The sequence below is a fragment of the Pinus tabuliformis genome, chromosome J (assembly GCF_031772625.1).
Source record: "Pinus tabuliformis cultivar Carrire ecotype Pingquan chromosome J, CPIR1, whole genome shotgun sequence".
Lineage (NCBI taxonomy): Eukaryota > Viridiplantae > Streptophyta > Pinopsida > Pinales > Pinaceae > Pinus > Pinus tabuliformis.
In genome coordinates, this window is record NC_142295.1 from 582,617,054 (window position 1) to 582,629,907 (window position 12,854).

The 12,854-nt window shown below is 36.4% G+C and overlaps 1 protein-coding gene across 1 annotated transcript; it reads right to left on the minus strand.

Moving 5' to 3' along the window:
- Positions 1-8,138: 8,138 nt before the first annotated feature.
- LOC149228319 (protein EXORDIUM-like 2) lies at positions 8,139-8,801 on the minus strand. Its single transcript, XM_089380737.1, has one exon. It carries the CDS (start codon positions 8,799-8,801, stop codon positions 8,139-8,141), a length of 663 nt encoding a protein of 220 aa, XP_089236863.1.
- Positions 8,802-12,854: the final 4,053 nt, after the last annotated feature.

The window sequence follows — 12,854 nt, forward strand, 5'->3', positions numbered from 1 at the left end:
TCTGATAGCTTTTGAATCTAGTTTTCTTCCGTCTTCCTTTGGAATATGGGAAAATGCTTTAAACCCAAACACTCTTAAATGTTTTATTACAGGCTTAAATCCATGTAATGCTTCATAAGGAGTTTTAAACTCAAGACCCTTTGTAGGACTCCTATTTTTTAAATAAACTGCAGTATTCAATGCTTCAGCCCAAAAACCATTCGAAAGATCCTTACCTTTCAACATGCTCATAGCACATTTCACCAATGTTTTATTATTTCTTTCTGTTACTCCATTCTGCTAAGGAGTATGGGGTACTTTGAATTGTTGTAATATCCCATGGTCTTTACAATACTAGATAAGCTCATCCTTCCAGTATTCTCCCCCTTGATCGAAGTGGATAATTTTTATATGCTTCCTTGTTTTCTTTTCAATCATGTTTCTGAACTACTTATAGTATTCGAACGTGTGACTCTTCTTACTCAAAAAATATACCCAAGAAAACTTTGTGCAGTCATCAATAAACAGTGAAAAATACAATGCACCTCCTAATGACTTTGTTTGCATGGGTCCACAAAGATTCGTGTGCACTAATTAAAGAATATCTCTCCAGAACTCTATTATTAAGATTGTCAATTGGAAATTTCAAAGGGGAGCCATATTTACGTTTGCAATGGAAAACTCTATAGTGGAGGGAAGCATTTAAAATTTAAACCAAAACACTATATCTTAGTCCACTAATCCAATTTTGTGATTGATTGCAAAAAAAAATAGTTTATAATGTACTTATTTTTTACCTAAAAAAGTAATATTAAATATATTAAATTGTTTTATTGGCCTCATTTATAAATGAGTGGGATATAAATGATGGAAAATGATGCATTTGACATATGTCAACCACATTTACTAATGTGGTTGTGATAGTATCAATGACATTACATTTTTTAATATAAGTATATTAATATTAATAAATATATTAAATTATGTTACTGACCTTATTTATAATTGATTGACATATAAATGATGGAAAGTGATGCCTTTGACATATGTTAACCATATTCACTAATGTGGTTGTGCTAGTAACAAAAAGATAGAAATCCATCATAATGTTTGGTCACCAATGAGCTTCACAGAAAAAAAAAAAAAAAAAAAATCCTTGAGAACGCTTCTTCACCTCACGAAATTGGAAAATAGGAAATTGTGGGAGCTGCTGCATGGAAAATAAATCAAAATCCATGAGAATTCTCCTTTACCGCATAGAACTGGAAAATTGAAAATTGTGAGAACTCTCCTTCATCGCTTGGAAATGGAAAATAAAAATATTGGGTGAATCTGTAATAATTCTCCTAGGAGAATTCTGAGCGTCAATAACTGTAACTGATAACTCAATCGATAGTGGCAAAGATCTCAACTATTGGAGGAATGCAACATTGGAACTTGATACAACTCTGAGGGTGGTGTATGAGGTGGAACCATCTATTCATTGTTGACAATCACATGGCCAACAACAACATGGATTGATCATGTCGTGGGCTTATTTCAATTAATAAATTTCGTGCACGCCCCTTTAGTTTGAAGGCGAGGAGATAAAATTTGAAATTTGAAATTTTCCATACGACGTTGGCATTGAATACATATAGTGGGACTGAGTCAAACCTACCCAATAAAGGGCTAGAAAAAAGAACTTCTAGAAAATCGAAAGACCCCTTAACCATGGTATGTATGACCATTCATAGCAAGGCCATATCAAGTATGGTGTAGTGGTGTATTAAAGTCTTGGCAGCAGGTTGGTTATTTCTTGCCTCGGTAGTAGGGTATATATTAATAATGAAAAACGAAAATTCAGTTGCCTGAGTCAAATTATTAGCAAAATATCTTTTTTCCATATTGCTCCAGCTTATGATTTGGCGTATCTATCTTCCATATATGTAGTGATAGATTTTTTTGTGCATACTTGTATATAAGAGTGCCCAACCAAAAAGGAACAAAATTATATAGGCCCTTTATGAAGAGTTGATGCTAATTTTCATATGTTTGTTCATTTATCAACGTAGAGATCTTCCAAATTCCCATATTCTCATAAGCCCTTTTTTAGATAAAGAATCATCATATGTGTTCCTATCTGTGTTCCTTTCCATATAAATATATCAACAAGTGATATGGTCAAAAGGCTGTTTCAAAAAATTAATCTCCTCAATAATAAGATAAGATGTAGTGTATGCATATGGCATCTTTAAGTATCATTGAACTAATTAATAACAATATTACAACTCCATAAACAATTTTAAGCTTATCATACCCTACAAAGCCAAACAATAAACCATATAGACCAGTTTTCTGTCATGAAAACCTCAATAAAGCTAATTTTAGTGGATGTTGATGAAAATAAACCCTTCACAAAAATATTTTTATGGAAAAATGCCATGACAATTAAGTCACATTATATAGGTATTAACCAATAAAAACAAAACATAAAATTTTGAAATTTAATTAATAAAAATAAAATTATCTAAAAAATAAAATTAATAATAATGTAAACCATGAATAATTATTAAAGAATAAAGAATATATATACAAATAAGCATCTATCGGCATAATTGATATTGTGTTGCTTGTGTCTATATGTGTTCACGAGCATAATTGATGCTACATTGCTTGTGTCTAGATGTGTTCAAAGCCACTTCCTCCTTCATTGTTTGTTTGTGTGAGGGATCAAGAAGTATGGCTTCAAGCACCAAAAACTGGTATGTCTAGATGTGTTCACAGCCGCTTCCTCCTTCACTATTTGTTTGTGTGAGGGATCAAAAAGTATGGCTTCAAGCACCAAAAACTAGTTATACCAATGCCTTGCAAGATCTGGTTGTTGGATCCCACATCGCAGGCAACAGAAACTCTCGCCCATTAATTCCATGGCCATTGTAGCTTGCACCAGTCGTTTTATCCACCAGAAGCATGTTAAAAAGTGATGTTGGAATTAATAAAATGAACCCACTGGTCAGCTCTACGAAAGTGAGTTTGAACCGAGAGAGTCTGGCTCTACAGAACACTCTACATTTTCCATGTACATCACACATTATATAGCAATCATAGATTTAGGGAAGTTAGAACCATAACCTAAGAAATAGAAACTAATTCCTATCTTGAGGTCTCGTGAACCAACTCACTATTCTAAGATATTCTTGATTATCTCTAACACTCCCCCTTAATAGAGAAGGGATTCACAAATATGCCTAACATCTCCCTAAACATTTCAAACTTAACCCTGCCAAGAGGCTTAGTGAAAATGTCTGCAACATTATCACATGTATTACAATATATCAGATGGATTTCTTTTGATTGCACTTTCTCCCTGACAAAGTGGAATTGTGTGTCAATGTGTTTAGTGTTCTTGTGAAACACCAGATTATTAGCAAGTTTGATTGAACTATGGTTGTCGCATCTTATTGTTGTTGCATCTTTCTGTTCTTCCCCGACATCCTAGAGAAATCTCCACAACCAAACTGCCTCACATGTTGCTGCACACATGGCTTGATACTCTGCTTCCACTGAAGATAAGGAAATTGTGTTCTGTTTCTTGCTTCTTCATGTAATCACCCTAGATCCAATGTTGAATGCATAGCCTATTATGGATCTGCGATCGTCTACATTTCCAACCTAGTCTAAATCTATAAATCCTATCAATCTAACATCAGAGGAATCAGTATAAATAATACCATAGCCTACAGTACCTTGTAGATACCTCAAAACAAATTTCATTGCATTCCAATGAATCTCAAGTGGCTTGTACATGTATTGACTTAGCACACTGATTACATAAGCCAAATTTGGTCTAGTAGTGGTCAGGTAGATTAAGCTCCCAACCAGTTGTCTATAAAGTGTCACATCTGCCTCTTTAGAGCCATCCTCACTCTACAATTTAATGTTCTGCTGTAATGATACTGTTGCAGCCTTACAATGATCCATCTTGAATCTTTCCAGTAGACCTTTGACATACTTACCCTGGGATAGAAAAGTTTGTCCTGAATCTCTCCAGATCTCAAGACCCAAATAGTATCTTAATTCACCAAGGTCTTTCATTTCGAACACTTATGACATTTGTTGCTTGATTTCTTTGATTAGAGCAATAACATCACCTGTAATAATTAAATTATCTACATACAAAGAAATCAACACTATGCGCCCTTTTTCATCTTGCATGGTATACATATTAGGGTCGTTTTTACTTCTGTTGTAGCCAAGTTGCAGAAAAAATGAATCAATCTTTTCATACCAGGACCTGGGTGCTTGCTTTAGTCCATAAAGAGCTTTCTTTAATCTACAGACTAAATGTTCTTTCCCTTTTTGGACAAACCCCTCAGGTTTCTCTAAATAAACCTCCTCTTTCAATTCTCCATTTAAAAATGGAAACTTTACATCTAGTTGGTGAATCATCCAATGTTTCTTAGTAGCTAAAGAAATCAACATTCTGATGGTATTTAGTTTAGCTACAGGGGCAAGGGTTTCTTCATAGTCAATGCCTTCTTTTTGTGAATACCCCTTTGCTACCAATCTATCTTTTAATTTATATATGGTTCCATCTGCATTAATATTGGGTTTATACAACCATTTACAACCTATGGTTTATTTCCCTTTAGGAAGTTCAACCAGTTCCCAAGTGTTGTTCTTGATTATAGATTCATATTCTTGTTCCATAGTTGTTTTCCAATCACTACATTCATTTTCTTCCTTATAACTAGAAGTTTCAACAACATTCATCATACTAGTTATAAAAGCATTTTCCCTATATCTTGCAGGAAATTAAGCTTTCCTACCTGATCTCCTAAGTGGTGGGGTAGCTTCAAACCTTGTCTGATCATCATTTTCTAGACTTGGCTTGATAGTTACATCATCTTCTTTTCCTTCCTGCTTCTGTTGTTGCTATTGTTTCTGTTGTTTTTGTTGTTGTTGCTGCATCTGTTTCTGCTCATCTTCTGCCTTTGTCTACTGATCCTGATTGTTTCCTATTTCTTCGCTTTCTTCTTCCACCAAGAACGAGATATCCCATTCCTCATTGCGCTTATCAGATTCTTCATGATCCTACTCATGGAATATGACATCTCTACTAATGAAAATCTTGTGAGTATTGAGATTAAATAAGCTATAAGCTTTATATTGTGAACAATACCCTATAAAGGTACATCTGATAGCTTTTGAATCTAGTTTTCTTCTGTCTTCCTTTGGAAATGGGAAAATGATTTAAACCCAAACACTCTTAAATGTTTTATTGCAGGCTTAAATCCATATAAGCTTCATAATGAGTTTTAAACTTAATACCCTTTGTAGGACTCCTATTTTTCAAATAAATTGTAGTATTCAATGCTTCAGCCCAAAAACCATTCGAAACATCCTTACCTTTCAACATGCTCATAGCACATTCCACCAATGCTTTATTCTTTCTTTCTGTTACTCCATTCTGCTGAGGAGTATGGGGTACTGTGAATTGTTGTAATATCCCATGGTCTTTACAATACTAGATAAGCTCATCCTTCCTGTATTCTCCCCCTTGATCGAAGTGGAGAATTTTTATATGCTTCCTTGTTTGCTTTTCAATCATGTTTCTAAACTGCTTAAAGTATTCGAATGTGTGACTCTTCTTACTCAAATAATATACCCAAGAAAACTTTGTGTAGTCATCAATAAACAGTGAAAAATATAGTGCACCTCCTAATGACTTTGTTTGCATGGGTCCACAAATGTCTATGTGCACTAATTCAAGAATATATCTCTGCTTCTTCTCTACTCAAACAGGGAATTCTTCTCTATGCATCTTTCCTAATGTACAAGCATCACAATCATTATGCACTTGTTTAACATAGGAAGATCTCTTACCATTTCCTTTTTTTGAAGTAACAACAAATCATTGTAGTTGATATGACCAAATCTCTGATGCCACAACTTTTCCATAGTCAAACTCGTTGCTGTCAAAGCTCGAACTGGTGCTGGTCTTACACCCAATTTGTATAGACCTCCTGTTCGAATTCCTGTAGCAATAGTCTTCATGTCATCTAACAGATCTTTAATATAATAGTTAGATTTAAAAAATTCAACTTTAAGATCTTGATCAGTAATCATGGATACATAAATCAAGTTCTTTGTTACACCGGGCACATACATGACATTATGAATTTGTATTACAGTACCATTAGGTAAAATGACATAAATTTTTCCACACCCTTTGATCTGATGACTTCTATCATCACCAAGGTAGATTTGTGCTCTGTCGTTGATTTCTTTAAAATCTTCGAACCATTGCTTGTTCCCTGTCATATGTGTTGATGCTCCTGAATCTACATACTAGATGTCTGCATCAACATTCTCATCATATTCTGCAATGAACAATCTGAAGTTCTTCTCATGATTATCATTCGTGAGATGACCTACATGTCATTTCTTCTTCTACTATTGTTCATGATATATCTTCTTCCTGCACTCCTTAGCTATATGACCAAGTTTTCCACAATAAAAACATTTAATTATAGAGTTGTTTCTATTCAGATGCATACCTTGAGTCTGATCTGATCTTTTATGTGAGTTTCCTCCGTTTTACCGTTGCGGATTTCCTTTTCCTTTGAAGAATTTCTTCTTCGCCATCAACGCAAGATTGGCACTCTGGGGCTTCAGAGTCGATCTTCTTTCTTTTTCTTGCATTAATATACATGTCAGTTCTTCAAACTTCAGGATATTCTCTCTCGCATTTATCCCAATGATAAACATTTCGTAGTCATCGGTCACACCATTCATGGTAATTGTTACTAGATCTGTATCTGCAACTATATCAAGAATGTTTGCCAATTTGTTCTTCAGATCTTTGATCCTTGATATGAAGGCAACAACTATTTCATTCTCCTCCATCTTCAGGGATAAGATCTTGCTCTTTAGGAACAAAAGACGATTTGTATTCCTGATCTCATACAAATCCTTCAAAATTCCCCAAATTTTGCTTGCAAATTTACATTCTCTAATATGTGGTATGATGCAGTCTTTCACTCACATCTTCAGTAGTGTCTTTGCTTTACCTTCTCGCTTCTCCCAATCTGGGATCAATGTTGATCCAACTACTGGCTTCTATTCATCCCCATTTGCAATCGTCCAAGCACTCTGCATTTCTAGCAGAGTCTGTATATTGAATTTCCAATTTGCATAATTGGAGCCATCAAGCTTGTTATGTTCATTCAAGTATGTTTCTATCATTTGATTGTTCATCTTGGCGATTTAAAAATAGTTGACAGGTAAAAAAAAAAAATGTTAGAATTACCCCAGATCTGTATGAAAGACAATGTTTGTGATAAACGGTCTCCAATACTGCATGATCCTACAGTGCACACGCAACCATCGTGGCTTCCATTGCAGCCTCTACCACGGCCTCCACCACGACCTCCTCTCGGCAGATCTTGGCCTTTACGTAGCCTGTTCTAGGTAGTCACTGCCAAGATACAACCTTCTTTTTTTGTTTGCACATTTGGCACAATTTAGCACCACGGATTTGCAAAGATCGGTGTGATTGTACAGTTCATACTCATGAAGGTCGGTAAAATGAAAATGTGTGCAAGAATCACAGTGGGATCAGCGCGATTAGCCCTCCAAACCACGTGACGATTTTGCCTCAGATGCGCCTCTCAAATCCTCCACTCAGTGTACAGGTTCCTTCGTCCTATAGCTCCGATACCATGTTAAAAAGTGATGTTGGAATTAATAAAAAGAACCCATTGGTTAGCTCTACGAAAGAGAGTCTGAACCAAGAGAGTCTGGCTCTGCAGAAAGATTTACATTGTCCATGTACATCACACATTATGTAGCAATCATAAATTTAGGGAAACTAATTCCTATCCTGAGGTCTCATGAACCAACTCACTATTCTAAGGTATTCTCCATTATCTCTAACAAATCACCCCAGAGAACCCTAGATATGCCCATTTTCCATATATTCTCGTGCATGCCAACGCCGCTTCTAGCAGTGCATTTGCGTCGCCTTGGAAGTAGCCAGTGTTGAAGGGATTAGTGACTGCTCCAACAATAGTGGCAATGTTGATGATCATCCCATTGATGACCATGTCACCGTTAGGTGCCACCTGAGGAGGAGTTTGGGGTTTGTCGATGGGCTGATGAAACAACCACGTGCACTATCTAGGGCATTTGCTTCCAGAGTTTCCAACCCACGCGTATGGAATGAGCTGTTGTTGCTTCTTCTCCTTCCCCATCATTTTGCTCCTTGTCAACTCCCTCCCTGGTAACAAATTGAGATTTTCATGGAATCCACAAGGACTCATGCTGAATCCTTCCACTGCAACATCCTCAGATGTAGGAACCAAATATACAATGCTCTCATCATTATTCTCCGGCAGAGGCGGAGCTCTCAACTTAACATCAACTTCAACTAGAGTAGCAATGTCAGACCTCTTGAGTGATTTTCCAAGGGAATAATCTTGATCCACCTTCTGCTTTCCAAGAATTATAGCACTGGAGGGGGCAGCCTTGTTAGAGGCGGCGAACCTGTACTTCTGCGTGGTCTTCCACCAGGTGGACACAGAGGGCTGATTTAATGTATTTTCTCCAAGAGATTGCAGAAAACCAACGACAATGGAACATTGAAGAGGGGTGAATTTACCATACCGAATGAGATGGACAGAGATTACTCCACTACTAGAAAGCAGAGGACCATCATGGTAAGTTAAAACAACAGATGGCTCTTCCACCAAGGCAGCAAAAGATGCACATAATATCGCCATACACACTACGATTTGCAGCATGGCAGTAAATTGAAGGCGCGAAACAGAACCAGCCATTTTAGGGAAACAGTCACTATCTATCTATGAGAGAGCCAACGGATGCAAACTCCTGTGATAAGGATCAAGAAACAAACTGCGTTAACGTCAAGAAGAGGGGAGCGGAAAATCGTTCAATTTGGAAAGATGCAACTGAAAACAACAGATGAATGAAAAAGGAAAAGAGGGATGATATATATAAAGAGGGGTTAGGGTTGAAGCGAGGACGTGGTTTGGAGAGGGGCATCATGTTGGCATGTGGCGTAGTTTGGAAAGTTGCAAATGCGTTCATTCAGGAGAAGGGATGTGTTAGGTATTGAGTTGAAGACGTTGCCTCCCTCTTGTGCGCTCCTGCTGGTTGGCAGTGGATTTTATTGGAGACAACTATTCCACCGATGGGGCCACATGTATGGACTCGCACTCGCCACTCATCCATTCCATGGAAACAAGCAACAATGGCATTCAAAAAAGGGGTGAATAAAGTGGTTATGCCGCAATGTGATGCCAGGGACCACGAAAACATGCATGAAAAGGAAGAAAAAGGGGATGAGATATGAGATGGCAAATGCTTTGGAAATGAGGACGCGGGGGCGATGTGGTGGCATGCATATAAGTAGGGCAAGTGGTGGAATCGGGGAAGCGGCTTAGAGGGGCGTCGCTCTGGCAAGCATATATTTATTTTTATGGTAGTATGATGGAAGGGAGTATGGAAATGTAAGTAGGGCAAGTTGAGGGAGAGAGTGGTGCCTTGATGGAAATCATAAATTAATTTATAATTATCGTGTGGAGTAAAGTCGGTGAAGGGAAAGTTCTACATGTGTACCTAACCCATCCATTGGAAAAGTGGTGTATGTAGTGATTTATGTTGGAAAAGGGGATATATTTAATGGTTTATATGCAAGTCAAATACATTTCCAAGTCTTACTGTTTTTGGTGAATATGTTTATGTTGAAGAATATACAAATGCAAAACATTATAAAGCCTCAACTGGTTTTATAGTGAAAATTATAATGGATTGAAATTATTATTTTATTAATTTTAAAGTTACAATGAATCTGCACTTGTCAATACAATAACCAAAAGTAGACTTGAGACTGTGTTTCAGTAAGAAGCAAAGACAATTTTCTGATGGGAGGTGTAACAAGGAGTTTAAGAGAAAATTTATATATGCAAAGTCATGTGGTTTTATAAGGATAAGTACACCTGGCACTTTATTTTGAAAATAGTGGCAAAGACGAGTGACAATATACATATAATTGAAAAAGTTGTTTGTGGTTGAGAATTAAGCTGTTATTCACACTTTGATAGCAACATGATCGGTTTGTGGGTCACCGGTTCGATTTATTTGTAACACTTGTATTCATATCATAGTTACCAAGTTCGAGTTCGAGTTCAAATACGAATTCAATTTGAAACAAAAAAAATAAAAATAAAAAATAAATAAATAAATAAATAAATTCACTGTCTAAAACACAATATGGAAAAAAATCGGGATTATACATTTTATAGTTGCTAGAAAAAATGTTCTTTTTTCAAAATATTAGAAAGTTTAGCTCTCTTTTAAGCTCATTTCCCCTTGGTAGACTTCTATCTCTCTTTAATATGCAACTTGAAACATTTGTTGATTTTAATTGAACAAAAAATTTATTTTTGTATATAATAGTTTATAAATCTACCTAAACCAAAGCAAAGACACAAAGTTGTATCTTTTTAAAGGTAAATTAGTAACCTCTTCCTATTCCTCAAATCTACCTATTTTTCCCACATTGCTGATTCTCTCAGATTAACAAATGCGATTCTTTCAACTTAACATATGCACAAGGCAATTTTTTTAATATTTAATATTTTGATTTTTTTTTTTATCGATAATAAATTATCTCAACAATGAGATAAAGATAGTCGTCGCGGCACCTCCCGCCGGGGGGGGGGGGGGGGTGGGGGTTCTTCTCTCCCTCTTGCTGAAGCTTCCTATCCCTATTGCTGCCATTGAAATTGTCATCATTCCTGTGATGCCCACCCCCTTCAGTCCAGTCAATTCCTGGACTCAAATGCTCCTGATTTTGCTTCAACGCCCGCCTTTGGCTCTGCCATTTTCAACTTCAATAGTTCTATGAACCGCCCTAGGATCAGTGCCCATGTCTCAGTTCTCTTCATCGAAGACTCACAGGACGACAACGACTCTCTTGATGACCGCGGGAAGCGGCCTGCTGAAGACTCAGAGACAGTCATGGAAACGCCTGCGGCTACACCAGAGGAGGTCTCAAATCGCCCTCTGGCTCAGAAGGAGATGATCAGCACAGGCGAAGACGCCAACATGGAAACTGCTCCCACTGCAGCGGAGGTGGCGGAATATGGGTGGTGCCGGGTGGTCGAGGAGGAACCGGACGAATAGAGGCGCCATTGTTCCAGGTCTCTATGGCACTTCTATTTAGCCTTTCGGCCTCTCCAGCTGCTCTGTTTATTTTTTGGTCTCAAGTTCTTATTATGTTGGCAAACTGTCTTTGTGTGGGTCTTGGGCACCGAGCTCTTGTTCTTTGGGTGGGATGTGTCTGTTTCCCCTGTGTGGGATTATCCTGATATTCTGCTGGCGCCCCTGCGAGGGCTGGTTTATTTTTGGTCTGGTTAAATCCTCGGACATAATAGTCTCAGTTGTTCCAAGCTGCCATTACAGGCAACTGGTTCTTTCTGTCTTGAAATGATGTAACTGATTTTTGTTTATGTATATAATAGATTAGTTTTAACTAGAAAAAAAAAACAATGAGATAAAGATAAAGATATATTCATATATATTGATAAAGTTATTTTAACATTAAGATAAACATTAAATTAAAAAAAATAGAACTATACATTTCGTAGGCTCATATACCATGCTCAACCATATGAAAATTGTCTCGATATGAAAATTAACCATGGTCAACCATGGTCCAACATGACATTGTGATAAGTATTGTCTAAATATGAAAATCAACCATGGTTAATCATGTTTACTTTAGTGTTTATAATATTTATCTTAGGGTTTATATACGTTGGGTTTATAATATTAGTCCCTTGGGTTTAATCTTATTCCCTTGGGTTCATAATCCCTTAGTTTTGTTATTCCTTTAGGTTTATAATATCAATCCATTATGTTTATAATATCAATCATGGTAAACCATGGTCAATCATAGACAACCATGTTCAACCATGGTCAAACCATATGGATATGGAAATCAACCATGGTCAACTATGGTCCAAAGTTGCGTTCTGACAAAGGTTGTCTCGAGATGAAAATCAATCATGGTTAACCATGGTCCAACATTGCATTGTGACAAGGATTGTCCTTATATGGAAATCAACCATGGTCAACCATGTTTATTTTAGGCTTTAAAATATTCATGCTAGGGTTTATATACTTTGGAATTATAATTTTTATACCTTAGGTTTATTATTCTATTGGATTTATAATATCAATCCCTTGGATTTATTGATGTAAGTGTTCATATTCCTAAGGTTTAATATTATTCAACAATGGTTATCCGTGTTCAACCATGTTCCAATGTCACATTGTGACAAGGATTGTGTTAATACGAAAATCAATCGTGCTCAACCATGTTTATTTTAGTATTTTTAATATTTATCTTAGGGTTTTTATACCTTAGGTTTATAATATTAGTCTGTTGGGTTTAATATTATTCCCTTAGGTTCATAATCCCTTGGGGCTTTAGTATTAATCCCTTGGATTTATAATATCAATCGCTTGGGTTTATTATTCCTTGGTCAACCATGGTTTATTATGATGTCAACCACGGTCATCCATGGTCCAACATGGATTTGTGATAAGGATTGTCTCAATATGAATATCAATGATGGTAAGTCATGTTTATTTTGGTGTTTATAATATTTATCTTAGGGTTTATATATCTTTGTGTTTATAATATTAGTCCCTTGGGTTTAATATTATTCCCTTGTGTTCATAATCCCTTGCGGTTTTAGTATTAATCCCCTAGGTTTATTATTCTTTGGGTTTATAATATCAATCCCTTGGGTTTATTATTCCCTTAGGGTTATAATATCAATCATGGTCAACCAGTGTCA

Excerpts from the sequence above, each read along its gene's own strand:
- LOC149228319 (XM_089380737.1), bottom strand. The coding sequence starts at position 8,801 with ATGGCTGGTTCTGTTTCGCGCCTTCAATTTACTGCCATGCTGCAAATC.